The sequence below is a fragment of the Cuculus canorus genome, chromosome 9, assembly GCF_017976375.1.
Source record: "Cuculus canorus isolate bCucCan1 chromosome 9, bCucCan1.pri, whole genome shotgun sequence".
Taxonomy (NCBI): domain Eukaryota; kingdom Metazoa; phylum Chordata; class Aves; order Cuculiformes; family Cuculidae; genus Cuculus; species Cuculus canorus.
The window spans coordinates 23,820,215-23,847,814 of NC_071409.1; the positions used below are offsets into that span (position 1 = coordinate 23,820,215).

General features: G+C 43.9%; 2 protein-coding genes across 3 annotated transcripts; one reads left to right on the forward strand and one right to left on the reverse strand.

Annotated features, from left to right (window-relative positions):
* Positions 1–325: 325 nt before the first annotated feature.
* Positions 326–27,412, reverse strand: GFM1 (G elongation factor mitochondrial 1). Its single transcript, XM_054074638.1, has 18 exons — positions 27,257–27,412; positions 26,241–26,393; positions 25,255–25,387; positions 24,831–25,035; positions 24,014–24,130; positions 23,313–23,463; positions 19,315–19,469; positions 18,317–18,401; positions 17,126–17,263; positions 16,331–16,432; positions 15,665–15,721; positions 15,150–15,287; positions 14,040–14,122; positions 4,500–4,662; positions 3,269–3,413; positions 2,630–2,790; positions 2,092–2,145; positions 326–1,739 (listed from the first exon to the last, which is right to left on the reverse strand). The coding sequence occupies exons 1-18, from the start codon at positions 27,326–27,328 to the stop codon at positions 1,608–1,610; spliced, it is 2,244 nt and encodes a 747-aa protein (XP_053930613.1). The 5' UTR covers positions 27,329–27,412; the 3' UTR covers positions 326–1,607.
* Positions 6,359–14,033, forward strand: LXN (latexin). Of its 2 annotated transcripts, none has more exons than XM_054074639.1 (6): positions 6,359–6,546; positions 8,803–8,865; positions 9,447–9,621; positions 10,244–10,380; positions 12,511–12,573; positions 13,704–14,033. In XM_054074639.1, the coding sequence occupies exons 1-6, from the start codon at positions 6,361–6,363 to the stop codon at positions 13,797–13,799; spliced, it is 720 nt and encodes a 239-aa protein (XP_053930614.1). In that variant the 5' UTR covers positions 6,359–6,360; the 3' UTR covers positions 13,800–14,033. The 2 variants fall into 2 exon arrangements, with proteins under 2 accessions (XP_053930614.1, XP_053930615.1); XM_054074640.1 differs by having other exon boundaries at positions 6,444–6,610.
* Positions 27,413–27,600: the final 188 nt, after the last annotated feature.

Genomic DNA, 27,600 nt, shown 5'->3' on the forward strand with positions numbered 1-27,600 from the left:
CCACTATCAACCAGCCTCCCCCTGCCCGCTGATGTTCTCCCTGGTGCTGAAGGGCAGTGGACGCCACTGGGTCTCATCAATCTCACACTGCGCCCCTCGAGCCTCTGATCTCACTGGGTTTGTGGGGAACCAACACACATCTGGCAGCTTCTGTTAGCCAGGAATTCACATCATAACTGGCCTGTAATAAGCATAATATGAAAGACATAAATATAAATAATAACCACTCCCTTTAATTCTTGAATTCACACAGACATCTTTGAAATTTAGTAAATGTGCTACATTTGCTTCTTCAAGAAAGTCTCCAAACATGAGAGAACCGGCAGGGATTTTCTAGAAATGACTTCCAGCTGAGTATTTTCATAAAAACAAAGCTCCCAATGCAAGGGAATTAAGGATTTGGCCCAGAGCGGCATTGTACTCATATATAACACTATGCTAGGGCTTGGTTAGCGCTTACCTGCTCCTGACAGTCTCCCACCCTGTACTTTTTTCAAGGTTAAAATCAATCATTTTCAGCGTCTTTCTGTGGAGGCCGAGGAGATGCAGCCCAGCCCTTGCAGTCCTCTCTGTGTCTGGTAAACATCAGCCACAATCCTGTGCCAGGAATGTAGCTGGTTTTGAACTGGAACTTCATTCCCTGTTTACTGGAAGCTTGCAAAACATACTGTTAGGCTGAGTAGGTTGGAAGAAGGAGCACGCAAAGAGAATTCAGAATGGATCTTCTGGCAGTAATTAAAACCCCAAATTGATGATAACATTTTCTCTTTTTCACTCAACTACAACACGCTCGTTTTATTTCTTGAGTGATCGAGATCCATTCAGCCAAGTCCCAAGCTAAGCATCATCAGCAACACGGCCTCTGGAGTTTAAGAACCCGTGAAAAGGAATCTTCTGGTTTTCTAATAAAAAGCCAAGAAAGCAAGCACGTAAAATAAACCCACGTTGTTCGCAGTTTTGGCAAGAGTTAACTGCTCTGTATATCATTATCGACTCCCTTCAAATGTCCTGTACTGTCAGTGATAAGCACATTGCATGGACAGGCGACGCTGCCTGGTTCGTGGGGATGTCAGAAGCTCTTAGCGCTGTTTCTGAAGGATGCAAAGGGAAAATAAACCTTCGTTCTCTGTACTGAATGCTGTAAGTGCAGGAGCTAAAGGATCTGTGCTTGGAGTGCATATGTGAACCCCCGCCCCCCGGGTACTGGATGACAACTCATCCCCCACACATGCCTGGCAGTTAACCGGTAGCTAAGCCTCCTCAAGTAGAATTGTTAAACTTTCAAGACCAGAAGTAGTAACTAAATACAAAAAATACAATTATTTTAATAGGAATGGATTAAGACAAATTTCAAGACAAATTATCATTACTGTTTTAACATTTATATATTTTGTTAACAAGCAGCATTTACACGTGAACAATTCCACTGTAATCTCCCGGAGGCTTCTGAGAATACCCCAAAGGAAGGATATTATGATGAAATTACAGTCCAAGTCCCACTGCAGCCAGCACTTATTCAGCAGCCTTGATTGCTGCTCTGGCTTGGGCAACTGAGCCTTTAAGAGAAGCTTGTGAAGAACTGTTCCATGTACTCAAGAGGGTGAAAATCAGCTCTTGGCTTTGCCTTTCTTTGCAGGAAGCCGCCCTGTTGCTTCGAGGTATTTGTTAATTACTTCTTCTTGAGTGCTAGGCGAACACGGCTGATATTTGCAGTATTCCATGGTATATTCACCCTTTCCCTGCAGAGTTGGAAAAAGAACAAAGTCAGGATGCAAAACGTGTAATCCTGTTTAGCATCAGGGCACGCCCTTAACTGCGAGACAACGTGCGATAATCGTTTACAGAGAAGTACACAAACAGCCTGTGCTGAGGCAGGTATGTATGAGGTACAAAACCCTACAGACTGTGTCTGAATGTTGACGTTGGCCAGAAGTGACACAGCTAATGATAGCAATGTTAATTATAAAGCAATCTGAGTAACAGTAAAAACTCTCAGGTTATTTTCCTGTTCCGTAATTGTTTTGACTTTTACCACTTTAAATGCTGCATACACTATGTCTATGATGATGCAAAAGTACCAAGAGTGCTCACCTCTGTGCTGGACCTCAGCTCAGTGGCGTATCCAAACATATCGTTCAGTGGCACCTGAAATCCAAGCATACTATTCTTGTAAAAACAAGATATTTTTTCATCAGCTTTTGGTTAGCATCCAATTAATCTCGATTGCAATACAAAGAGTTGTTCCAATCTGCTGCTCTTTGTGAACAGTACTAATCTAATTCCCTATTTTTGTAAAGTACCTATTATATCAAGTGATTTGTATTCACAATGTGTAATCAGCAGGAAACCCCAAAAGTCTCCAAGTCTAAACGGACTAGATACCATAGTATCCCAAATTCTGTTATCTGCATCATGAGGTAAGAGATCACAACATTTGAAATACCTCTAGACTGCAGCATGCTTACTAAAATGGCATGATACACTGCCATGAGTTGAAAATTAATGTTACCCTTAAACACTGAAAAATCTGTTTACAAGTTTAAGCACATCAGTCAGTCAGTAAAAGAGTAATGGAGTCAAAAGGCAATGCAGGAAAAGCAAAGGTCAGGAAACAGTGAACAACACGAACCTCAGCATAGAGAGTAAAGTAACCCTCTGTGCCATCCTGTCCTGTGATCACTCCGTGACGACGATTAATTCCAGCTATCACTGTTCCCTGGAATTCTATGGGTGCCATCACCTCCACTGCCATAACGGGTTCAAGTATACGCACAGTGGCGTTTTCCATAGCTGGAGGAAAAACACTTAACTAAATCATCAAACATCAAAGAACAAGCATACTATATTTCAAGACCCCTCTGCAGAGCAAAAAAAGTGTTTTATGGTTAATGCTGCTTCTTACATCGGTGGGGGAAAACAATAATTAACTTTGTGGAATCACCCCTCCCCTGCCTCTAATTCCCAAGATTGTAATTCTGGGAGAGACAGTTTGATAAAATGGTCTTTTTGCACCTGTGTAAAGATGAAGCTGATGGTGTTCCTTTATTCCAGGAAAAAGGATTTTCTTCATACAGCTAAAAGAATTACTGTGCCTCCCTCAAAATTTCTATAAACACTTGCATATATTCTGCTCTACCCAACCAGCCAAGCTTTAAAGGTCTATGGATACCCTGGGCAACAAAATATCCTATAGAAAGTAGGTCATTATATTTAGCTCCAACAACACAGAAGCCAGCAGGACCATGCGTTTGAACAACAAGCTTTATACCTTGCTTTAGGGCTCCTTCTCCTGCTCTGATAAAAGAGATTTCATTGGAGTCCACCATGTGATGTGCACCATCATCCAGGACAAAACGGACTCCAGAGATCTTGTGCCCGGACACCAGACCTTTCTCACATGCTTCTCGGAATCCCTGTCAAATAACATCTCAGAGTTAGCAGTCAGCAGACCAAAATGAAGCTCAAAGAAGAGTTGCATTAACATCAACCTCTAAAAGACATTAAACTGAAACAACAATAACAAAAAAACCCAAAATCTTTCACAGTTCTTAACAGCAATCCCCTATCTACCCAATGGACCTTCTTGCTTGACAAGATGATGAAAGAACATAGCAGTGGGGACCACTTCATTCCTAAGCCTTTGAAAACTTAGTGCTGCCATTCTTTGGTACCTCAGTTTGATACCGATACTGTTTTCAAACCTGAAATCATGTAGCAAGCTAAGGACAAAGAAAAGAAACTTACTCAGGATTTTGCTTTGTTAAGGGACTGTATGATTAAGAACTGAAAGTATGCTCCACGTGTAAAAAACCACACTTGACTGAAGACCAAAATTCTTTTAAGAATGCATGCTTTTTTCAGGATTTGGCAAAAATATTTCATGTGTTGCTTCAAGGAATCCAAAGGAATTATTTTAGCTTGATCTATTATTATAGGAATTCAAAGATTATGCTAGGTAGTACTTAAACTACCACGTGATAAATTACACAGTCACAAAGAGACAGACACCGAGGAAGCCCACAGAAGAGATTAAAAAGAAAGAATATTTGGTAATTCATGCAGGAAATCTAGCCTAATTACAGTTTCCTACAGAACTGGCCTTGGAGAAGCCACAAAAAAAGTTACATATTTCAGGGTTAGAGATGAGAATTGCATGGCCACAACTAAAGCAGAAGAGGGACATTAAAAAGCAGATTCCAGAGGAGGAGGCTGGCTGGACTATAAGAAAGGGAAGCCCATCTTTTGCACTGCAGCACTACCGCAGAAGTGAAGCAAGCATGCAACAAAGAAAACAAACAGCAGCTTCTAAATTAAGTGGAAAACCTTGGAATTTAGCATATTAAGTGAAGCCAAGCAAATTTAATTCTGCTTCCTCTGCAGTAATGGGAAAAGCCTCCTTGCCTGGGGCAAGAGAGTAACAGTAAATGTGTGCAGTATAGGAGGAAAACAACAAGAATCACTATTTCTTACATTATACACACAGGCAAAAAGCTCTGTACCTTTTCAACAGCAGGCACGAATTGTTTTGGAATATTTGTGCCAACGGTTCTGTCTTCGAATTCTAATTTTGTATAGTCCTCTGGATCCAGGGGTTCAAGCACGCCTATAACTTTCCCGTACTGGCCTGCTCCACCTGATTGTTTCTTGTGCGTATATTCAAACCTAGGAACAAACAAATTCCCCCCAGAATACCACGTTATTCAGTACACAAACCATGCTCTAACCACAACTTTCTAAGGAGAAAGGTCCCATTCTCTATTTTGCTTTATTCCGTTTGTTACAGGTAAATGGCAAATTGCCTGAAACAACAGCTGAGGATTTTCACAGCCAAAGAGAAGCGTTCTTCACCTTACAAGCAGGAAGCTAAGAGCCTGTGAAGAGTTAAGTCTCTCAAAGAACAACTGCAAAATCATGATTAGGGCCTGTGCAGTGAGCACCACTAATGTAGCCTGCTGACTGTCAGGCTCACACTTTTCTGCAGCACATGTGTTATAAGGAGCAGCTGAAGGAACTGCATCTGTTTAGTCTAGTGAAGAGGAGGCTGAGGGGAAACTTCATTGCTCTCTACAGCTCCCTGAAAGGTTGTAGGGAGGTGAGCGTTGGTCTCTTCTCCCAAGAAACAAGCTATAGGATGAGAGGAAATGGCCTCAAGCTGTGACAGGGAAGGTTTAGATTGGATATTAAGGAATATTACTTTATAGAGAGGACTGTCAAGCACTAGAACCGTATGCCCAGGGAAGTGGTGGAGCCACCACCTCTGTTAGTATTTTAAAGACACATAGATGTGGTGCTTAGGGACATAGTTTAGTGGCGGAGTTGGCAGCGCTGGGCTTACAGTTGGACTCGATGATCTTAAAGATCTTTTCCAACCTAACTGATTCCACGATCCTATGACTGAGTAACAAGATGATGTGTTGTTTCTACACACATCCACCGCCTCCATCCACTGAGCACTGTGCTGCCAACCGCAGATGCTGAACCAGAGGATTAATTGGGAGAAACCTGGTGAATGTGAACAGTTAAAACACTTTTTAGGTGAAACTGGGGAGGCATGGAGTTTCTCTGAAGCTCCTGCCTTTTCTCCCAGCCAGGATACCCCAAACCCATGGTTTGGAGAGGCAATGCCAGGCAGGACAGGACAAAATATGATGGGTTGGGACAGGACAGGATGGGATGGTGCAGTACAGGACCTGACTGGACAGGACAGGATAGGATGGAATGAGATGAGACAGGGCAAGATGGGACGGGGCAGGCACAGACAAGACAGGACGGGACAGGATGAGACGGGGCAGGACAGAACAGGAAAGGATGGGACAAGACGGGATGGACGGGACAGAGGAAGACAGGACAGGACTGGACAGGATGGGACAGGGCAAGATGGGTCAGGACTGGACAGGATGGGACGGACAGGACAAGACAGGACAGGATGGGATAGGACAAGACGGGATGGGGCAGGTACAGGACGGGATGGGACAGGACAGCAGGTAAGATGGGACTGGACGGGCAGGTACAGAATGGCACAGGATGGGACAGGAGGGGACGGGACTAGGCAAGACAGGACGGGACAGGGCAGGTACGGGATGGCACAGGATGGGAAAGGGCGGACAGGGCAGGTACGGGATGGCACAGGATGGGAAGGGGCGGACAGGGCAGGTACGGGATGGTACAAGATGGGAAGGAGAGGACAGGGCAGGTACGGGATGGTACAGGATGGGAAGGAGAGGACAGGGCAGGTACGGGATGGTACAGGATGGGAAGGAGAGGACAGGGCAGGTACGGGATGGTACAGGATGGGAAGGAGAGGACAGGGCAGGTACGGGATGGTACAGGATGGGAAGGAGAGGACAGGGCAGGTACGGGATGGCACAGGATAGGAAGGGACGGACAGGGCAGGTACAGGGCGGGCCCGGACGGGGCGGGCCGGTTCCTCTCCGCCCCGCCCTGTTCCCGGCGTCCCCAGCAGCCCGTCCCCGCCATGGCCGCGTCACCGCCTCCCGTGGGGGGCCCCGCGGGCCGAGCTGCCGCGCTGGCCGCCGCCTGTGCCCGGTACCGGCGGGGGGGGCCGGGGCGCGCGCTGGGGCTGCGCGGGGTGCGGGGCGCCCGGAGCCCGGTGAGCGGGGGGGGACGGACAGAGTCACCGGGTTGGAAGAGACCTCTGGGATCATCGAGTCCAACCAGTCCCACCTGCCACTAAACCATGTCCCCGGGCACCTCATCCACCCGTGTTTTAAACACCTCCAGGGATGGGGACTCCACCCCCTAAGAGCTTGCTAAGAGATCGATACAAGAAGTGGTTACTATTGCAAAAAGTGGAATATTTTGATTTAATGTAGCGTTAAGTTCTACAAGGCTTTGTTGTTCAGGAAGCTGGGGTGGCTCAGCCTGGAGAGGAGAAGGCTCCGAGGAGACCTTACAGCGACCTTCCAGTACCTGAAGGGGCTACAGGAAAGCTGGAGAGGGGCTGTTTACAAAGGCGTGTGGGGGAAGGATGAGGGGCAATGGGGATAAACTGGAGAGGGGCAGATTTAGACTGGACATAAGGAGGAATTTCTTTACCATGAGAGTGATGAGGTGTTGGCACAGGTTGCCGGGGAAGTCGTGGCTGCCCCATCCCTGGAGGTGTTCCAGGCCAGGTTGGATGGCCCTTGGGCAGCCTGAGCCAGTGGGAGGTGTCCCTGCCCATGGCAGGGGGTGGAACTGGATTATCTTTAAGGTCCCTTCCAACCCAAACTATACTATGATTCTAAGTTTCATCTAAGTAACTGTATTTTTTTTTAAGTTACACACAATGTCCCTCTGACAGCATGTTTTCTTTAAAACACTGTTTCTCCATTCACTGTTCATTCTTCGGAGATGATAACGTCTTGCATTTAGTATGATCTGTGCTGAACTGATGCCTCTTTTTCCATAACCCCCCTCTCTTTGCAGCCTTTCCCTGTCTCAAATGCAAGGTCAGACAGAGCTGGCTTCAAAGCTCCAAATGAGCAAGAGATTCGACTGTTGTGATGTTCATAATAACATTAAAATTAGTCCTCAGAAAGTAATAGAACATGCATAAGGTTTCAGGGAAAATTTATACATATGCATCTAAGTGGGAAATACATTCTGATCCAAGCTCTTGTCTGGCTGCACACGATTGATGGAGAGTACTCCCTCATGTTGCCCAGGCCTTTTAAAGGGTACTTGCTTTCTGAAACTCCAAAATGAGCCTTAGAGAGCATACTTCCTTGCATATTCAGTATTACCATGAGGGTACAGCACCAACAAGGGCCTGGTTGCTCTGACAGGCAAGAGCATGTCCTGGAAAACTGCCTTTCTGTGCTCCCCTTCACTGGGATGTATCATCCCAGGGTGGAGGAACCGGCTCTGCTCCCCACCCAGCTAGGTGCAGGCGTCAGAATTACAGAATCACAGAATGACCTGAGTTGGAAGGGACCCACAAGGATCATCGAGTCCAACTCCTGTCCCTGCATAGACCAACCTCAAAATTTACACCATGCATCTGAGTGCATTGTCCAAATGCTTCTTGAGTATTTTTCGGCTTGGCACCATGACTGCTTCCCTACAAAGCTGTTCTAGTGCTCCACCAACCTCTGGGTGAAGAACCTTTTCCTAATATCCAACCTAAACGTGGGAAGGAGCCTGCTCCCCACAGCTGCCTGGTTTGTTTGCCTGCAGTGGGGCAGAGCCACACAGCTGCAGGATACACCAGGGTTCGTGCCTGTCCTAACACCACCACTGCTGGAACTGTGCCCTGCACCCTGCCTGTAGGATTCCACCATGGCTTCGGTGCCTGCAGAACCTCCCAAACAAACGCACTGAGGACACGTTTTTCACCGATCCATTCTGGATGTGCTGGTAAACCTGGTACAGCAGGGGTGAGAGCAGAACTAACCTGCTGAAGTCATTATTGCAGGTATCCAAACAATATATGACACGATACAACACATATGGCATTGCAAAACGGACGTAAAATGAGGCATTGGGTGAAGACTCTCACCTCAGTACTTAACCAAGCAGCACACTGTAGGTCAGAATCACACAGGGAGCCCAAACACAGCCATTCAGTCACATACAAGACCAGAGATGGACAGAGGGTACTAATCCAATGCTACACCAAGCTCACATTATATGAGTAATCTTAACACAGCAGGAAGAAATAAAAGAACACCCTAGCCTTGTATGGGCCCTGCAGAGAACGATACAGCTGCAGCCTGTTTCACAATAATGAGACTATTTTCCACAATGCAAAGTACTTTAACACTTCACAGAATAAATACTCTTATTGTTTTCCTTATGTAGGACATCGGTGATGTTGGGCTTAAGTACCATCTGGAACTGGTGTTAGAAGACATCCTTGACAATGTGAGTTTGGATTTATTTCACTAATACATCCTGTGGGCAGGAGTTGGCACTACTGATGTGTAATAAAAAGGCATCGCTTTATGCTGATGATCTGAGCCGAGGCCGGGGAACACACCAGTTAATACTATTTGGGAGCGCGTGTCAGACTTTTCTAAACTGCAAACCAGGCAAAAAAAAGGCTCGATTTTACCCAAAGGAACACCCTATTTCTTACACCATAAATGCCATGAACACCTGGTGCCTACCACTACAACACAAGAAAACAACAAGGGCATTTCAGAGTCATTTAATCTCAAATTGGGGTTATTTAAACCCATTACTCCAACTGAATAGCACAAGTGATTCTGCACCACAAATGTTGCCCTTTCTATCACTGCAGAAAGAAAACCACCCTTAGGGTACACAGTCACAGAAATGCTGTGAATTTAATCTTGTCATAAATAATCACAAATCTCTGTGGGCCAGACTCAGAGAAAATGGCAACTACATAAAGAGAAAAAAATACATTTCAGAAGTGCAAATTACCAATACTATACATGTATTCAATCAAATATTAATATACATAATTTACTTTGTAACAGGACAGTACTGTTAACTGCACTGCTGAGGTTCTTTATCATCCAGGCAACAAAAACCTTCCTCCAGATGTGCAACTCACAATTGATGGAGAACTTAAGAACACAGACGAAGCAGATAACATATTCTACAATCGAATCAAAAGCCTGGAAAAAGAGCTGGTGGCAGAAAACATACCAGGTACAATAAAGGGGTCTGGGCGAGAAGGGAGTTTTTGAGACAACATCCTCCATGGCCAGAAGCAAAGCTGAACTCAACTGGAGGTGGTCGCTGACCCATCCAGAGGCCCCTTCTCTAATGGGCAGGGCTGAGGGGGAATCGGGCTGTTAGCCCTACTCTGAACACATGCTGCTTCGCTTTCCCTTATTCAGGGTGGTGTGTCAGTCACAACACTACTAAATGTATTCACCACTTCCAACACCCAGAAGCAGTATGTGATTTGCACGTGACTGTCCTTGGAGACCACCTGCTGCTGTTACCTCTCCCTTCATCAGCATCCTGCTTACTGTTGGTGGCTGTCCTTGGCACAGCACAACAGATGCCCCAACTGTACCACAAGGCTCTGCTCTTACTTTAAAGCAACCCCTGCCTTGCAGCCCTTATAGAATTTATACTAAGAAATAAGTGGAGGAAAACATAGTGATGCAGCAGCTCTTCCAAGATGACATGGAAGATCTGTGACAGAGCAAGAACGGAACCAAGTGACTTTAGCCTCAAACCCTACTATTAGGCGATATGGTTCTGTTGATGGCTGCAACTCCACCAATCTAACTTGACTTATACTGTTTACTTCATTTGGCAGACAGCCATGGCAACATGTCCCCAGAAATGGAGCCCATCCACCTGCTCGCATGGGCCGCCTCTGGCTACGTGATATGGCAGAACTCAACTGAAAACACTAATTTCCAACTTGCCCAAATTAAACATGTGAAGCAAGTGGTAAGTTACCATCAATGAACAATAGTATTTAATAGTTAAGCATTTGTGGCATATACCAGAGCACAGCTGAAGCTTAGTTCTTAAGCAGGAAACCTCAACTGTGTCTGAACTTCTTAGTCTGGTTCACTTTTAAGCCAATGTTTGGTTTTTGCTCCATCTACCCCTTTCCTCTAGAAAATCATGAATGCTTGATTATGTACATCACTCCTCCTTTTCACAAATCTTGCTACAGAAACTGTGTCTTCCTGGCAAGAGCACCACCCTACAATTATTTAGTTACAAAAACTGACTCTTCCACATGGAGGTTATCAGTTGGTAACAGTTTTATATTACTTTCCTGCCTTTCATCTGTAGTGTAGCCCCAGCTGACAGTGTTCTTGCATCTGCATAACATGATATAAAATACTGTCCTTGATCTACACTACGACCTCACCACCAGTCACAGCAACACCACCTGACATCTTGGCCACAGCCACTTCTACACAAATACCACTGGGCTGCATCTCAAATTCAATAAAACACAATCTACTCTTCTGCTTTTGTTTGCAGTAGTGCAGTCTCCATCTGTTTGTTAGTTCACCTCAAAATGCTCATCGAGGAAGAAAATATTAATGCAATTCCACTCTCGTTATTAGCTTTATTACTTTCTCCTTCCCAAACTTATTTTACTAATTATTCTTTTGGGGGGTGGAGGGTGGGAAGAAAACCTAACATTAATTTTTAGTTAAGACATATTGCAGAATTGCTCTCCGCATCTTTTCTTTAAATGACCCAGCTAACAGCAGCACTTACTTCAGAGGCAGCTTTCTACCTGATCTGAAAAATTCAGGCAACTGGGGAAACGCTTTTAGACTTAGATGTGCACGATGAGCATCAATTAAGTCTATGATAAGAAAATTGAATTCAGGAAGATGTGTCACAAGGCAGAAAGGAAATAAAATACCTCAGGTATTTTTCTGCTTTCAGTTATTTCCCAGTGGTTACAAGTGGTGTGTTTATCTTGAGCAGACCTGGATCTGCCCTAATCTCAGAAATAAAAAGGATTGGTAAATCCCACTAAAGCTATTAAAATTACTCGAGTCCTTAGCTGCCACCATCGACAGGCCTTGCACACTTCCTGCCTGGAACAGGCTTGTCTGATAAAAACAACTTGCCTTCAGGAAAGTTATTATCAGAGCAAAGTTTCTGGTTTTGTTTTTAAATTAATATAATTCTATAGATTCTCCCAGTTCTTCTCTGTTCTGTTTGGAGAAAATATACTGGGAGTAAAGAATAACTCCTAAAGGGATGGTCAACATTGAATTCAAGGAAATTTAGTATGGGAGCTATAATAAAGGAGGAGGACTTTCTATTTAGAAAGCTCAATATACCAGGAGTCTCCAGAAAGGACTTTCAGAGCTCAAATATTTGGGCACTCAACAGCCAGTGAATTCCCATGAAGGCCTGGGTAGGAAGGAAAGGCAGAAACTCATCCTGGGAGCACTGTTTGTTAACGTTTTGCTCCCTCTGATGGCTGTCTTCAAGGAATTCACAGGCGCTGCAGGGCTGTGTGCAGGCAAGATTTTAAAACCCTCTTTAACAAACCAGATTAATTTAAGGATACAGCAGACAAAAGACTATTAAACTAAATCAGCCATCTCTCTTTAGTCATTTTGTTCCTTTTCTTTTCCCTGAAGAAAAGATATGTAAAGAGCATGTTCCAAAGGCCAAAGGAAAGCTGTCCCTCGCACAATCACTGAGGACTTGTAAAGCACTATGAGGCTGCTGGAGCATTCCAAATCTTATCCTATTGACAATTTTATTTAGGATTATTTGGGTTAGATTGATACCTCATAGAATCAGGTGTTCCCTTCCCAAATGAATTCCTGAAGTTGAGATACATAAAGCTTCTTTAAGGGAGGAATTAGCACAGTTTTAAGTTTCACATTCAGTCTCTCAAATGCAATTTAGGAGTTCACAAAAATACAAAGCAGTAACTCTCTGAGCTCCACCTGCTTTATTTGTTAATACAAGCTGCCAGTTTCATCTGAAATATATCAGAGAGCTTTGATGCTAAACAGAGAGAACTGACTCACTACTATTAAGGTGAGGGAAGCCCCGAATTCAGCCCTTTTCATCTTGTTTTTCCAGAAAAGAGATGATGAATATCTTGAATTTGACTACATGATTCTACTTCATGAAATGGTGTCCCAGGTAAAGTTGTATTTCTACGAAGCCTTTTTTTGTTGCTGTTTTAAGACTCCCAGCTGTGTACCCTGCAGCTCCAACACACAGATGCTGGGCTGCTCACAGATCTGATGCCTGCAACCAGTTAGCAAATCAGGTGAGATTAGGGCAACGCTCACTGTCTGCCTCAGTGTTATCAGCTTCTGCCCCTGTGCAGGCAGGAGACACCAGGTCTCCAACTTGTGTCAGCTGCACAACAATTGTGTCAGCTTCCTGCTGCTGCAACTACATTTTTCTTTCATCTAGGCTTTCCTTCTGCAATTAGCAAGCTACCACTTCTCAAGAATTTTTCTTCATTGAAAACTTAGGAACTAAACCCAGTGTAAATGCCTCCACTTACCTGACAGTGCAGTGGGGTAGGATCTCCTAATTTTCTGCTATTTCTAGGCCCTTCTTGGGAATGGCAGAGGTTCAATACACTGGTCATTCACAGCTCTCTCCTCTTGGGAGATACTATTGCCAAACTGGCCAGGGATAAAGGGGAGAAACAGCTGCCAGCATCCTGGACTGCTTAACCCCATTCCAGCTGGAGCTGCAGAGTGCTTCTACACTAGAGGACAGCAGTGGTGGACCAGTACACAGAGGCATCATCTACCCCAGCAGCTCGCCCAAGAAAGCAGCAGGAGCTTTGGGTCCCGGAACGCTACTTAGATTGCATTCTATTCTCCATCCTAATTCTGTGATCAGAGCAAATGTTTTCATAAGAAAAATGCAGAAAATTTGACAGATACGTTCTCTATTTTGCAACTTCCTGTAATAAACCATCCACTGATAATAATCAGAGATATCGCTCCCAATTCTAGCCCCACTACTTCCTACCCCACCGCACTCAGGTAAGGGGGGGGCATCTACACTGGCTTTAGTTCCTAAGTTTTCTATGAAGAAAAATTCCTGAGAAGTGGTAGCTGGCTAATTGCAGAAGGAAAGCCTAAATGAAAGAAAAATGTAGTTGCAGCAGCATGGACAACATTCCAGGGTGAAAAAAGCTTGCAGGAGAACTTAAGGTATTTGTACAGCCTTGCTGCAGTCAATTCCCTTTCAGTATTGTTCAGCAAAAATACCTCCTCGCTTTCCACAGTTCTGTTTTCTACCTACAGGAGATCATTCCCTGGCAGATGACGGTTCTCTGGCACCCACAGCACGGTGTTCAAGTAACACAAGACAGCCGCCAGCCAAAACATGCACCGGAATAACTGAGCACCTGGTACCACAATGAAGAAGCTCAAATGCTGCAATAAGAGTTTGAAGAGAGGGCAGATAAGTTGAGGAGGGTGGATATGCAACTGAGGTACGAAGGGAAAGGCCTTCCTCACTTACACTTTTCCTGTACACCGTGCTTTGATCTGATAATCCAAAAGGCACTTTCTCTGCTCTAATCAAATTCTGCACCAAAATAAATTTTAAAAACCTCTGTTACCAGAAAGAATACTTACGGCACAGGCGTGGTGATGTTCTCCCTAAAGGCAACTTTTGGCTTTCCCATGGTGCAAGGGCAACCATATTCTCTTTCCATTCGCTGCAGGAAAAAAAGCAGAATGAAACACAGAGTTGTTCCTTTGGAATAATACATTGGAATTTCTTTTATTTACGTCTTTCTGAAATGAGAAATTTAATCAGGGTTAACCAGTTCTTAGGTTTGGGGTTGCATTGATTTTGGGGGTCTTTGTTGAGGGATTGTTGGTTTTTTTTTTCAACGTTACAAATTATTCACTGTCATTCTTGCAATCACCCTTGTTTAGGTGCTATAACTTTGACATAGGAAAAGGGAACAGCATTGATTCTTTTGCTCAAGTTTAAGTTTTCCAAGACAAAAGCCATCTCTTCTTCATTCTGTCAACGTTTCAGATACGTCTATTGTGTTAATAATAAATAATCATAAAATAATGAAGCTATAGACATCAACTTGAAAGAAACAAATTACTGTAACTAACTACTCCATCCCTACATGATTTCTTACTATGGAATGATAGATTTAAAACGCATAGAAGCAGAATATTTCTCTTGTAAGAAATATTGTACAAATTTCTCTTGTAAGAAACTCTCTGTATGAAACTGCTAACAATAAAATTCATTAGATGCAAAGGCTGCTAAAGGAAATCGTAGTGCTGCTTAGTATAACATTTTTATGGGTTTGAATCAAAAAGGAAGAGTGTTCTAGGCAGAAGTTCCATTTAAATAGCTTATAGCCTTCAGAATGGAACCACTAGACAGAAACAATCAAACAATCTTAAAAAGTTAACTAAGGAGTTAGGCTTTCCTAAGCAGCTAACATTGCTCACATTAATGACAAGCCACTTTCTGCAAGGAAGATCTCAAAATTGCTGTCACACAATAGCCCTGATTTGCACTGAAGCAATTGGATTGTACACCTCCAAATGTCGTGTGAACCTGAGGTTAGGCACCCAATTACAAAACCAGGCATAAAGGCTGGCACCAGGTAGCCCATCTGCAGGTTGGGTTTGGTCTCAGCCAGAAAGAAAGGAGAATTCTTGGTTGGGAAAACAAACAAAAGCAGAGTCCATAGAATCTGCTTTCCAAATTACCTGGGCATAGATTTCCAAGTGCAGTTCCCCCATTCCAGAAGCAATGGTCTCTTTGCTCTCATCGTCAAAATGGATTCTGAAAGTGGGATCTTCCCTTGTGAAGCGGTTCAGGCCTTTTGAAAATTTATCAAAGTCATTCTGAAAAACAGTAATATCCACAAGAAAAAAAAATTAACTCAACATCCAGAACCTGCATAACAACAAGATTCTCCTATCGACTGCTTAGCACTGCTGCTCTCACACAGCTATGCATTTGTAACCGTATTTATCCCTCCAGTTTCTTCAAGCCTCCATTTACCCAAGCCAAAGACATACACCTGCATGGCTAAGTGACACCATTCACTGCAGTCACGTGCGGAGTTACCTGAATGATATCTTCTGAAGTATTTTGGATAAAACATTTTAAAACATTGCTCATTTGAGTCCATGGTTCCATATTTAACTACTAACCTGCCTAAAATTATAAAAGCAGCAGAGGAAGGGTAACAGAAAATGGTTGATTCACAGGCTCCTACCTTGTTGGAAGGCTTCATAGCTACTGAAATGACAGGATCAGGGACATGAATCGATTCCTGCAACAACCAGAAAGGAAGAGATCATACAGTTGAGTTCCACTACACCTGGTGACATAATTTCTCCAGAGAAGTTTGGTCACAAGAACCCAGGGTTACAAACAGGAATGACTGTTTTATTGATATAGCTTCTATCTAATAATATAACATAACAAAATCATGTCACTCTCCTGAGGATTAGTACAAGGCTGTAACGTGATGCATACCATACTGCCAACCACAGTATCATCAGCACTGTTTCCTAGATGCAAGATGATATCTGGATTTCATACTAGTCGGAAGACTCTGCTTCCTATCAGATTTTTTGTAAACTGATATATTTAAATATATAAATATTTGATATAGGAAACAGCCTAATACTTCTGAGTAACAGCATCCACTTCTAATAGCCCAGAACAGTTTGCTAACATTGAAGTAAGATATATGATGTCCAACATAGTAAACAGGCGTGTGTCTCTCGCGCATACCATACTTCTATATATCCAAGCTCCTTGAGGTGTAACAAATAATCACAAAAAATATTTAAACTGAACAAATATTACAAAACTTTTACAACAAAATCCCAACAAATTCCAATGCACGCGGCTCACAGATGGAAGGTGTACTCACCATGGAAATGTCCGTACTGGTTTTATCTGTGAACGTATCCCCACTGGCACAATCAATTCCAAACAATGCACATATGTCTCCTGCATAAACTTCATTTACATCCTGAAGAAAGAAAAGTTTAGTATTTAGTTAACACTGAAAGATATATTACAAACTAAACGTGGTTTTAAGAAGATCTATAAATACTATGTATAAAAGCATGAAGTTAAGCTCCTCTGAAAATTACAGCTTTGATAAAATGCTCTGTAAATCTTCTACCTCTTTATTCAAAGCGCAAAAAGGAGACCTCAGCTCTGATGCTACTTTATTCTAGTTTAAGGACACAAAGCAAGCAACATACAGTGTTTCAGGCAGTGCTGACCCAGCTATAGAGTTTAGGAATCTTAAACAGGAAAGGGTGGTATTTGCAGTAGTTTGAGAATCAATTTTTAGTTTAAGAATCGTATTCAATGATCACATGGAAGAAAACCTCTTTGTGTATTTTGCCAATCCTATTTCCCCTCTTCCAGAAGTATGGAATATGGAGATAGTACCACAGCTGGCTTTCTTTAGCTGTTACCTCAGAGCTATTTTATAGTGTTTCTTGGGCAAAGATTTTTCCACTTCAGTAGAAATAATACACTAGAGATCATTCCAGTTTCCTGTGGAGCTCTATGAAGTGCTACAGACAAGTATGAATTAACCACAAAAGCAGAAAGCATACCACATCATTCAGGGATAGCTGAAAAGTAAGAAGCTTGTCTACTATGAGCGGTTCAAAAGGCGATCCATGTGGATTGTACCTCTCACACTCACCTCCATGTTGTCTGAATGCATACGGACAAGTCTTTGTACACGCACTTTCTTCCCCGTCCTGGTGTTATAGATATAATCAGATTTCTTCAGCATCCCCTGATAAACTCGAATATAGGTTAACTGCCCAAAACGGCCAGCCTGGAAACAGATTTGATTAAAAATCAGGTATAATCCTGCTGGGAGTCAAGACTGCTGCTACTCAAAGCATGATCTGACTGACTAAATGTTTCCATTTTGAATTTACACACTAGGCATGTTAATGAAACTTTAACATAGCCTCAGCTTTTACTTGGCTCTGGAATGGAACTTGGCATCTCTGTGACAATTTTCTTTACTTTACTAATTTTACCAGCCCCAAACCTTCCCAAAAGAGGCATATGTTAACTAGCAATATGGCCAGCCTCTTCCCATATGAAAATCTAAACTGCTAGGTAGCAAACAACTTGTTTGTTTAAAACTGTGTACTTATTCCTCTCCAACTTACTGGTATTCTGTTGTTTAAGCTCAAACAAAACCTGGATTTTTCTCAAAAAGTATTTAAAATAAGCCAACAAAACTCCCTACATGTTCAGGCTGTTAACTAAGAAAATCAATATTTGAGACACATAACCCATTCTAAAAACGTTCAAATTTGCTAATGTTTGATACATTTCTGGAATTTATGTTTGAAAACAATTTTTTAAACAAAGTTAAATTCAAATTTAACTTGATTTTAAAATTTGTTCCACATGAGCTTTGGTAGTACCACATGTTCAGACTCACTGTTTTCTACTCAAATCACATATAACAAATCTGGATACCTTTTCTCCTCCTTCAGGGTTAACACAATGCAAATACAACTTTTGCTCTGCACAGGTCAGACTTTGGTAGCTTGGAAAACTTGCAAGCAATGGAATAAAGTCAGCTAGGTAACGTTCTGGGTATCCGTTCTCCGAGACTTTAAGTTTGTCTTTACCATATACACAGTGAGCAAGTAAAAAAGCCATCACATGCTCAAATGGATAGACTGAAAATACAAAGCTTTAAATGTGTGCTTTTCTCCATAAACAAAAGGCATTTCCCTGGCATCAATGCCAACCCACCAATAGCCCAGTGCAAGCAGGATTTGTATATACCAATAACTCTTGCAGGGAATGCCCTGTTTCTCTACTGGTTTTGCTGCACTAGAAACGAAAAAGATGAACAGCTTACCTCCAATTTAAAAGCAAGGCCGATAAAAGGTTGAGAATTGTCTCGAGCAGAATTCAACAGGAACTTGGTTTTGTCCTCAGAATCTCTTAAAAAGAAGGATGGAGAGGGAGTTTATGAATCAAACAGGGCAGCCTCCTCTAAACATAAGCCCAACCTTAGAAAGCGCCAAGGTCCTTCAGTCTCACTGGTTTGGAATAGAGACTGAAAGATGATCACACACGTAGGTCCCAAATGCAGAAAGAGTCTTTGAGAAACTGGCAGATCCCCACAAGGAGGTCAAAGCTAAGACAAATATCATTAGTCCTTCACATCAACCAACTGTGCCGTGAAAGCACACAACTCATAAACAAGTCCAGTTTTAGAGTAAAGAAAGAGACATTGCAGTAACTCCTCTGACAACACTCATGTGCCACATGAGACACTTTGGTCTGTCTTGGCAGGGGCAGCAAGAGGCACAGCGGCAACCAGGAGTCAGAGTCAGGTAACGACTGGGAGAAGAAGTCATAAGATGCATTAATTAGCACCATGTCTGTTCAGCTATGATTATACTGTCTAAACAACTCAAGCACAAGACCAAATGGCCACCCCTAAGCCACGACTGGAATGTTAAGGGCTATTTCCTGCCTCTGATGTGGGTTTCATACTTCTTAAATGTGAAGGCATATCTGCTTCAACAAGCACATCCAAACAACAAAACGTTTACAGATTTCAGATGTCCCTTCTCCACTACTGTAGGCAGGGTCTGAAGGGTTTTCTAAAGAACTATCAGATAATTTTTCAAGTTTAATATTTAATGTGTGCTAAAATAGCAGTATGAACAGTGTCCCTCAAATGAGAGATGAGCTTTTTTACTTTGGCACTTGGAGCAAAATTATGGTGACATTAGTTAATATAAATGGTAAATGAAGGAATATTTTGTTAGCAATGTTCCGGCAACATATCACACTGCTTCGACACCTGGTTCTGAGACCACTTCCTATGCTCACAAAGATACTTACCCCTGGTTAAGAATAGCATAATTCTCAACCTCTGATGGATTGGGGAGGTATTCCAGGACAGCATCCAGCAACGGCTGCACTCCTTTGTTCTTTAAAGCACTTCCCACAAGTACTGGGGTAAAGGACTTCTTCAGTGTTGCTCTTCTGATCGCAAGCTGAAAAATATCAGTGCATTACCCTCTTTCTTCAACAACTTGAGGAGTCCAGACTCTCTCTTTGCTGGTTGTCCCTACTCCTGGAGTAAAGTAACCACTCCCACACTGTCTACTGTACAACCGCCTACACAAGAGCTTCCCAAGAAACTTGCTCACTGGAATTCTAGAGAAGTGTGAGGGTTCCCTCCTCCAACTCCTCATCTTAAATTCAACATACAATGAAAATGCGTAAGATAAATATAATGAAAAGTCCAAGATACTCAGAAAAAGTTTCTTGATTATCCACTGATAAAGTCAAGATTCTTCATTTCTGTTTCAGATATCTTATTTTCCCTATGTAATTATGTTAGGAAGCAATCACTTTTAAATGAGTGAAAGTAAGATGAGATGCTTCAATAATATTTTTAAACTATGGAAAAACATTCTGAAAGAGGGAGTTAGGAAAGGAAGGGATATCTGGGGAAGTGCCACACTCAATGAATCACCATTTTTTGATGAAGAATGTTTTAAAAGCACAAGAGAAGAACCAGTTCACATTCATCTAAACACCTGCTCATGTGACAACAATTGCCTTGGGAATCTTCCCAGGATGTCCTAGCAAACTGAGCAAGATAAACAAACTGTGTGGTCATCTCCTGCTTATCCAGCGCCTTTCACCCAAGCATCATGTGACGTTGCAAAGCATAAATAAGCACCAACAGTTTCCACAACAGTGATCACAGCAGTCCTCCACAAAGGTCTGGAGCTATTTGCCCCCTCCACAGCCCCCATTCAATTGCTGAAGCCAAGATTGCCATCTCGGTCCCTCCTCTCCTTGCCACTAGGGGATGCCACCTCCCTATGCTTAAAGAGCCCCTCAATCCAATCAAAAGCAGCTCCTGTCATCTTGGATAAGCTAAGAGAATTCTACTTGACAGCCAAGACAGTTAACCGTGCTATCTAATCTCAAAGTTATTTAGAGCACCCAAAGACAGGCATTTAAGTCATCTTTATCATTAACAGAGAGAACTATGGTTCCTTAAATTCGTTAATGTAATGACTTTGCAAAAATTCCCACATCAGCAATTCTGCTCATCCAGCCCACATCTGTGGGAGCACTGGAAACAGGGCTGTGCTGGTACCCGCTGTTGTTATTCAGCTGAATAAATTTTCAAATGAAGCAACATGCATGACCGTAAATTATCCTCATTAACAATTACACTAGGGAAAAGAGTAATTTTATTTTCACATAAAGATTATTGTCACCAAGTGTCCCACTGAGTACCTGGGACACATCAGTTCCTTGAGTGCAGCATTATGGAGAACAGCAAATTAGGTGCTGTTTAAGCAGCTGATATTCAGCAAATATCATATGCAATGGCTGTGGCATCCAGGAGTGATACTTAGCATCATTTCCACAATAAGGTATTTTCAGTGGAACCTTGGCTGCTGGCCACTGAAAGAAAATCCATCTTCAGGGACATATTAGTCCAAATTAACCTGTATCTGCAATACTATAGCCATTAGTGCTGTAATTAATTGGCTTTCAGAAGTGGGAAGCCTAGGCATGCTGAATAGACAAATATATCTTGGTAAAAGGTTTCCCTCCCAGCAGGAGCCACCAAAACCAGCTTCCTGCTAAAAATCTCCCACCTCTTGCAACAGCACAGCCTATTCACATCGGTACCATTCCCTCTTCCAGGTGAGGGACAGATCCTGATAGTTCTCTAGAACTGCTATCACATCTGACTTCATCAAAGCGAGAAGGTCTGCTTTGTAACAGGAATAGCTCAGGCTTCATAAAATAATACTTAATAATGGGAACAACTAAATACCTGGTTATCCAAAGAGACCCATTTGCTTGGTACTTTCAAAAAAACCCTTGTGCTTTTGTCTCAAGCCATGTTGGGATGTACAGATTCCTGCATGCTCTTTCCAGAGACATAAATCACCACTAAATTGCCTATATAGCCAAAACAGTTCAAAAAAAACCCAACCACTTCCAAACTCAATGTCTATAGCAAAAATAAAAGCAGTCAAAATTCAAGAGTCAGGAAGATTCAAATCAATATACTTTAAGGGGATTTGCAATATGCATCAGCTTGGAAGGACTGCCAGTCCTCTATATCCCAACAGACAAGAGTGGGCAACTTCCAGGAAAGCCAGCGCTGCAAACCCTAACAGGGAAAGGACTCCTGCACAGAGACAGGCATTGCCAACAGGCCACATACTTAAAAGATGGTTAAAATATCAAAGCTGCTGGCTTAGCAGGCACCACTCAGAGAAAGAGCTCCTGCTTGGAACATTTATGTCTTAATTTGGCTTGTCTTGCACTCAGCTGCAGGCAAAGAAAAGCACAAGGAGGTAGCAAGTGCCGTGACTGGCAAGCCCCAGGGAGACTGTGTACACCACCACTGCTCAAAGACAAGCTGTTATAGCTCCAAAAGCAGCTCTTAGAAAAAGCAGTCTGCCTGCAAGGCTTCTCTGTCAGCAACGGGTTTTTCAGACCTCACTTTTTATTTAAATGCATTAAGCAACTTATTTCCTGTAGCAGTTTCAATGCTTGACTAATTAATAGTTATTATTAGGGGGCACTAGAAGATGACTGCTCAAGCAAACTTCCAACACTAGCAAGAGGTGGTGGCAAACAGCAAAATGCATCATACAAATCCTTGCAACAAGCTTGCATTAAGGGCGAAACTCAACCACATTGAGATCAGGCCTGCAAATCACACAGCCCGCAGCGTGGTTCCCCAACACGCTGTCCGGCCGAGGCACAGAGCCCAGCAAACTGACGTGTGTCAATGGCAATACATCCTCATCTTCAGTTACACGCTACCCACAGGGCTTCTCTTCCAAGGGTAAATGTCCTCAGATTACCTCTAGGCTTGCAGCAGCACAGCAGGTGGCCCACGTGTGGCCGGCTCATGCCAGGGTTGCCCAGCTTTTGCACTGGTCTTGACCAAAGCAAATACCCTGGTAACTCAAGAGGCATCATTAGACAACCATGATCCTTAACAAAGGGACTGCAATTCCACCTAACGATCCACTACAGCACATCTACCTTGCCAAGTCTGACACCAAATAGTCTAAAGGAAGGGATACACGTTAGTCTGCTGCCCAGCCTCCACGGAGCTGCACAACCGGATCTCACCCTGGAGGAAACAGTGGCAGGACTTGCATAAAGACTGTACAACTGCAGCTGATCTTTCAGGCCCCTCTAACACCTTTCATTATGTGGATGTGTGCGTGGACGTGCATTTGAAGAAACAGCGATACCAAACTGTCATGAGAACAAATAATGTTGTCTATGGCCATCTGATTCCTTCTGTGAACATCCCTGTATGTTGGCAAGTTTGCCATTTGATATCTGAAGTATTTCATAAAATAAATCCTGTATCAGTTTTTTCCCCACTTTCAAGAAACACAATTCTCTTTTTTTTTTCCCCTCCAAAATCTGTATTTTAACCTGGATTCTTTTCCCTCTAGATTTTCCACGTAGAATCAATCCAGTTCCCTTCTAACATACTGCTCATTTCACTTCAGATGTACTCAGTGCAAATACAACACAAGGCAGCATTCCCAAGGCAAAAAGACAAATTACAGCTTGACCAGATGTACCTCTGAGCCATTTCTGGTCCCTAAGGGGCACATACCAATTCTGAGTTCCCAATGGAAATCAAAAAAAAATCTCAAAGGAGCCCTCAACAACCACCTATGGAGGTGAGACTGCATCAGAGAGCTCAAGGAAACAAAATTTCTTCACACTTCATTTTTATTGGGGGATGAAGAGGAGGAGGGGGGATAGAGACACAGAAGAGCAAGATAAGAATGCTACTGGAAGAAGAACCATAATAAGGTTACCTTTAACTCGGCAGCTGTAGGAATCCTTTCTTCCAAAAACAGCTCCCCAAGTTGATCATCTGAGTTAGCAACACATTCGATCAACTCCCGACGCCTCTCTGCAGCCTCAGCTCTAAACTCAGCTGGAATTTCCTCATACCGAAGAGTCTGGCTACAGACACATAAATAACATAACCACTTCAAAGAAATGCCACATGCATCAACCTTTCAATCACTAATCATAGTGCTGACCACGAAAAATTCACTGTTGACATGGATATTTAAAGAAAAAGCCACAAAAGAATATCAACATATTATCTCTGATGCTTTAGCAGGAGAGGGTTTCCTCCCACTCATGGCAGGGGTCTGCAGGGATGTGGGATAACCTGTTCAACAGCTTCTCCCACATGGTAAGCTCATGCCAAACGTATTATCAGTTCCCGTTATGAAGCAAGCCTCCTGTTTCTCAGGGTGGCAAGCGTGGCTGCTGCCCCTTCACACACTGCAGTCAGCAAACAGATCATGCTACAGCTGCCCCTCACCAAACCCAGCCCCGCAGAATCATTTTGCTGTAACCTGGGGAGCTGAAGGGCGATACCTCAGCCCTAGCACAAGCCACATCCCTAACTTCCCGGGCTTTTTAATCTCTGAAGAGAAACTGTAAGTAGTTCCTCACACAAAGACTAGCTCCAGTTAAGAAAAATGCCAGATTCAAAACTTACCCATGTGCACCATCAAAATATATAGCTTTTTCTTCAATAAGATCTATAAGTCCTTTAAAGTTTCCCTCCAGCCCAATTGGAATCTGAACAAAAGCTGCATTGTGTTTTAACTTGGATCTGAAAAAGCGAGCAGATATAAATTAGTTCAACTATATATGTGCTCCAGATGGTGTTTGAACAACATCCCACTCCTACAAAAACACTATCCTTTGTTCTTTGGACAGTGCCAAAAATCTACCAATAGTGACGAACTACGCCTGGGTTGCATTTTAACCTGAGTGAGCACCAGCCCCCGATATCGTAACAGATCCAGGGAGCAACTTTCTTGGGCAGTGCAAACTGGTTTCTGATTAATTGCTTAATTATGGGAGTTGCTTCTCCTTTAAAGCATATTATGCATGTATCTCACAGGCACAGAAAGACTGCAGGTAAGGAGAAAGCAAGACCTCTGGTATCTGAACTAGAAACTGCCTGCCCCATATCATCTCCCTGCACTAAGATACACCATGTTTTCTACCAGGATCTAGGGACAATTAAAAGACTTTATCAAAATGGCTCCAAGTACAGTTTCCATCAACAAAATAAATACCAAAACACCAGCTTTCGATCACTGCAAGCCTGGGCTGACACCAGCACTTGTTTTTCTGGAGAAAACAGAGACTTCTTATAAGTCAGATTAAGATTTACCTTCAATCAGGCATTATCCTTCAAACGACAGCTACAGACCCCACAAGAGATCCTTTTCAATATAATCATCATTAACTTGCTATGTGAATAGCTCAGAATTATTTCACGAATTATTTCAAATGATAAATACCTCATCTGCTGCACTGCCCTGGCTGGGCTAGAGCCCATTCTGTCCAGTTTATTGATGAATGTTACAAATGGCACGCTGTAACGCTTCATTTGCCTGTTCACAGTTATTGTCTGGCACTGAACTCCTCCAACAGCACAGAGAACCAGAACAGCTCCATCAAGAACTCTCAGAGATCTCTCCACTTCAATCGTGAAGTCCACATGTCCTAAAGGACAAAAAAACACCTCGTTATTCATAGCTGACAAAAGGCAATAAGAAATCATTTCTCACACATGAAAAGCAAGAGCAAACAGCATCGGTCTCCAGCTATACAGAAAGAGTCACATTAGCTCAATGTGAGTGTCTAATGAACACAAAAACGGCACCGTGTTCTTTGTGTACAGGAAGGAACACCAATCTTAATGCGTTCAACACTTATCGTTACCTGGCGTGTCTATGATGTTGATGTTGGTGTCTTTCCACATGGTGTATGTTGCTGCAGACTGAATTGTGATTCCACGCTGTCGCTCTAGCTCCATTGAATCCATAACAGCTCCAACTCCATCCTTACCTTTCACCTTAGGAAAAAAGAAATAAAAAAAAGAAAAATTAGTCCAAAGGAACTACTAAGAATTATTACTAAGAATTTTGCATGTGAAGGAGTGACGTTCTATGCACTGAGCATCAGTGAGGAAAAGCAGACATGGCAGAATTGTCTATAATTCTTGAACTATAAACAAGTTTGATTTTTATTGCAGCTGTACGTGCAAATTTAATGTATTATATTCTCCTGAGGATCATTCCTGGAAAAGGTTAGAAGAAACCTGAGGGGAATAATGCTTCGTTGTGAATTTAACAAGCTAACCTGAAACTAAACACTATATAGCATCATAGAATGGTTTGGGTTGGAAAAGACCTTAAAGATCATCCAGTTCCAACCCCTTGCCATAGGCAGGGACACTTCCCACTGGATCAGGCTGCTCAAAGCCTTATCCAACCTGGCCTTGAGCAGCTTCAGAGTGAGGCATCCACAACTTCTCTGGGCAACCTGTGCCAGTGCCTTACCACTCACACAGCAAAAAATTTCTGCCTGATATCTAACCTAAAAATCCCCTTTTTCAGCTTAAAAACATCACAACTCACCCTATCACTGCATTCTGTGATATACAGTCCCTCCTCTACTTTCATGTAGGCCCCCTTTAGGTACCGGAAGGCTGCGTTAAGGTGTCCCTGGAGCCTTCTCTTCTCTAGGCTAAACAAGCCCAACTCTCTCAGCCTGTCCTCACAGGGAAAATGCTCCAGCCCTTGGATCGTTCTCATGGCCTCCTCTAGACTCACTCCAACAGAGCCACGTCCTTCATTAGATCCCTATGTTCTCTGTTTCTTGCAGTCATCTTTGACTACACCAAGGAAACGTCTCTCGAAACTCACCTCATGCATCTGTGCTATCCTGCCCGTATAGAAGAGGATTCGCTCCGTGAGCGTCGTCTTCCCCGAGTCAATGTGGGCTGAGATCCCAATGTTGCGGATCCTCTCATTGGGAAAGACTTCTGAAGAACAATGCCTGCAGGAATTCAGGAGAAACTGGAAGGCAAGAGGTGATGGCTGGTTCAGTTCAGAGCAGATCAAACATCAGTTTCTGTATCACCTGCCTCCATCCCCAGCTGCTTTGTCCCTGCCCTGCCCTGCCTGGTTCTCTCCTCTCCCTGCCCCTGTTCTTTCCCTGCCTCCATCCCCAGCTGCTCTGCCCTGTTCCTGCCTCCATCCCTGGCTGCCCTGTCCCTTTTCTTGCCTCTTCCCTGGCCTTGTCCCTGTCATAGAATCATAGAATAGTTTGGGTTGGAAGGGACCTCAAAGCCCACCCAGTTCCACCCCCTGCCATGGGCAGGGACACCTCCCACTGGCTCAGGCTGCCCAAGGCCCATCCAACCTGGCCTGGAACCCCTCCAGGGATGGGGCAGCCACAGCTTCCCTGGGCAACCTGGGCCAGGGCCTCACCACCCTCATGGTGAAGGCTATCAAGGATAAATCTGCCCCTCTCCAGTTTATACCCATTGCCCCTCATCCTATCCCCACACGCCTTTGTGCACAGCCCCCCTCCAGCTTTCCTGTAGCCCCTTCAGGTACTGGAAGGTCGCCGTAAGGTCTCCTCGAAGCCTTCTCCTCTCCAGGCTGAACCACCCCAACCCTCTGTCCCTGCCTCCTGCCCAGCTGTCCTGCCCTTGCCCTAGTTCCTGCCTCCATCCCCAGCCACCCTGTCCCTGTCCCCAGCTGCCCTATCCTTGCCCCTGTTCTTTCCCTTCCTCCACGCCCACCTACCCTCTTCCTGTCCTTGTCCCTCTCCCTTTCCCTGCCCTATCCCTATCCTTGGCCCTATCCCGGTTCCGGTCCCTGTCCCCTCACCGCACTCCCCCGCCCCGCGGCTCGAGCCGTGCCTGAGGCGGTACCTGCTGCCCCGGCCGGCCCCGCTCCAGCCCGCGCCGCGCGCCCCTCAGCAGCAGCAGCAGCCGCGGCGCCATGGCGGGTCCGAGCCGCCCCTTCCGGGGCAGCGCGCATGGGCACCGGCACCGGGGATGGGAGCCGGGCCGGGCGAGCCGGGGGTTCGGGACGGCGCGGGGATGATGGGAGAAGCCCTGAGGAGGACTTGGGAGAAGGAGGAGGGCTGATGAGAAGCTCGACGTGAGCCGGCAATGTGCACTCGCAGCGCAGAAACCAACCGTGTCCTGGGCTGCATCCAAAGCAGCGTGGCCAGCAGGGAGGGACGGGATTCTGCTCCTCTGTTCCTCTCTTG

Coding starts and splice junctions, on each gene's coding strand:
- GFM1 (XM_054074638.1), bottom strand. CDS start 27,328: ATGGCGCCGCGGCTGCTGCTGCTGCTGAGGGGCGCGCGGCGCGGGCTG. Junction 15,722..16,330: donor CCAGTACGGACATTTCCATG/GTGAGTACACCT, acceptor TGGTTGTTGCAG/GAATCGATTCATGTCCCTGA. Junction 14,123..15,149: donor ACTTGGAAATCTATGCCCAG/GTAATTTGGAAA, acceptor TTTTTCCTGCAG/CGAATGGAAAGAGAATATGG.
- LXN (XM_054074639.1), top strand. CDS start 6,361: ATGGCACAGGATAGGAAGGGACGGACAGGGCAGGTACAGGGCGGGCCC. Junction 6,547..8,802: donor CTGGCCGCCGCCTGTGCCCG/GTACCGGCGGGG, acceptor TTCCTTATGTAG/GACATCGGTGATGTTGGGCT. Junction 9,622..10,243: donor GGTGGCAGAAAACATACCAG/GTACAATAAAGG, acceptor TTCATTTGGCAG/ACAGCCATGGCAACATGTCC.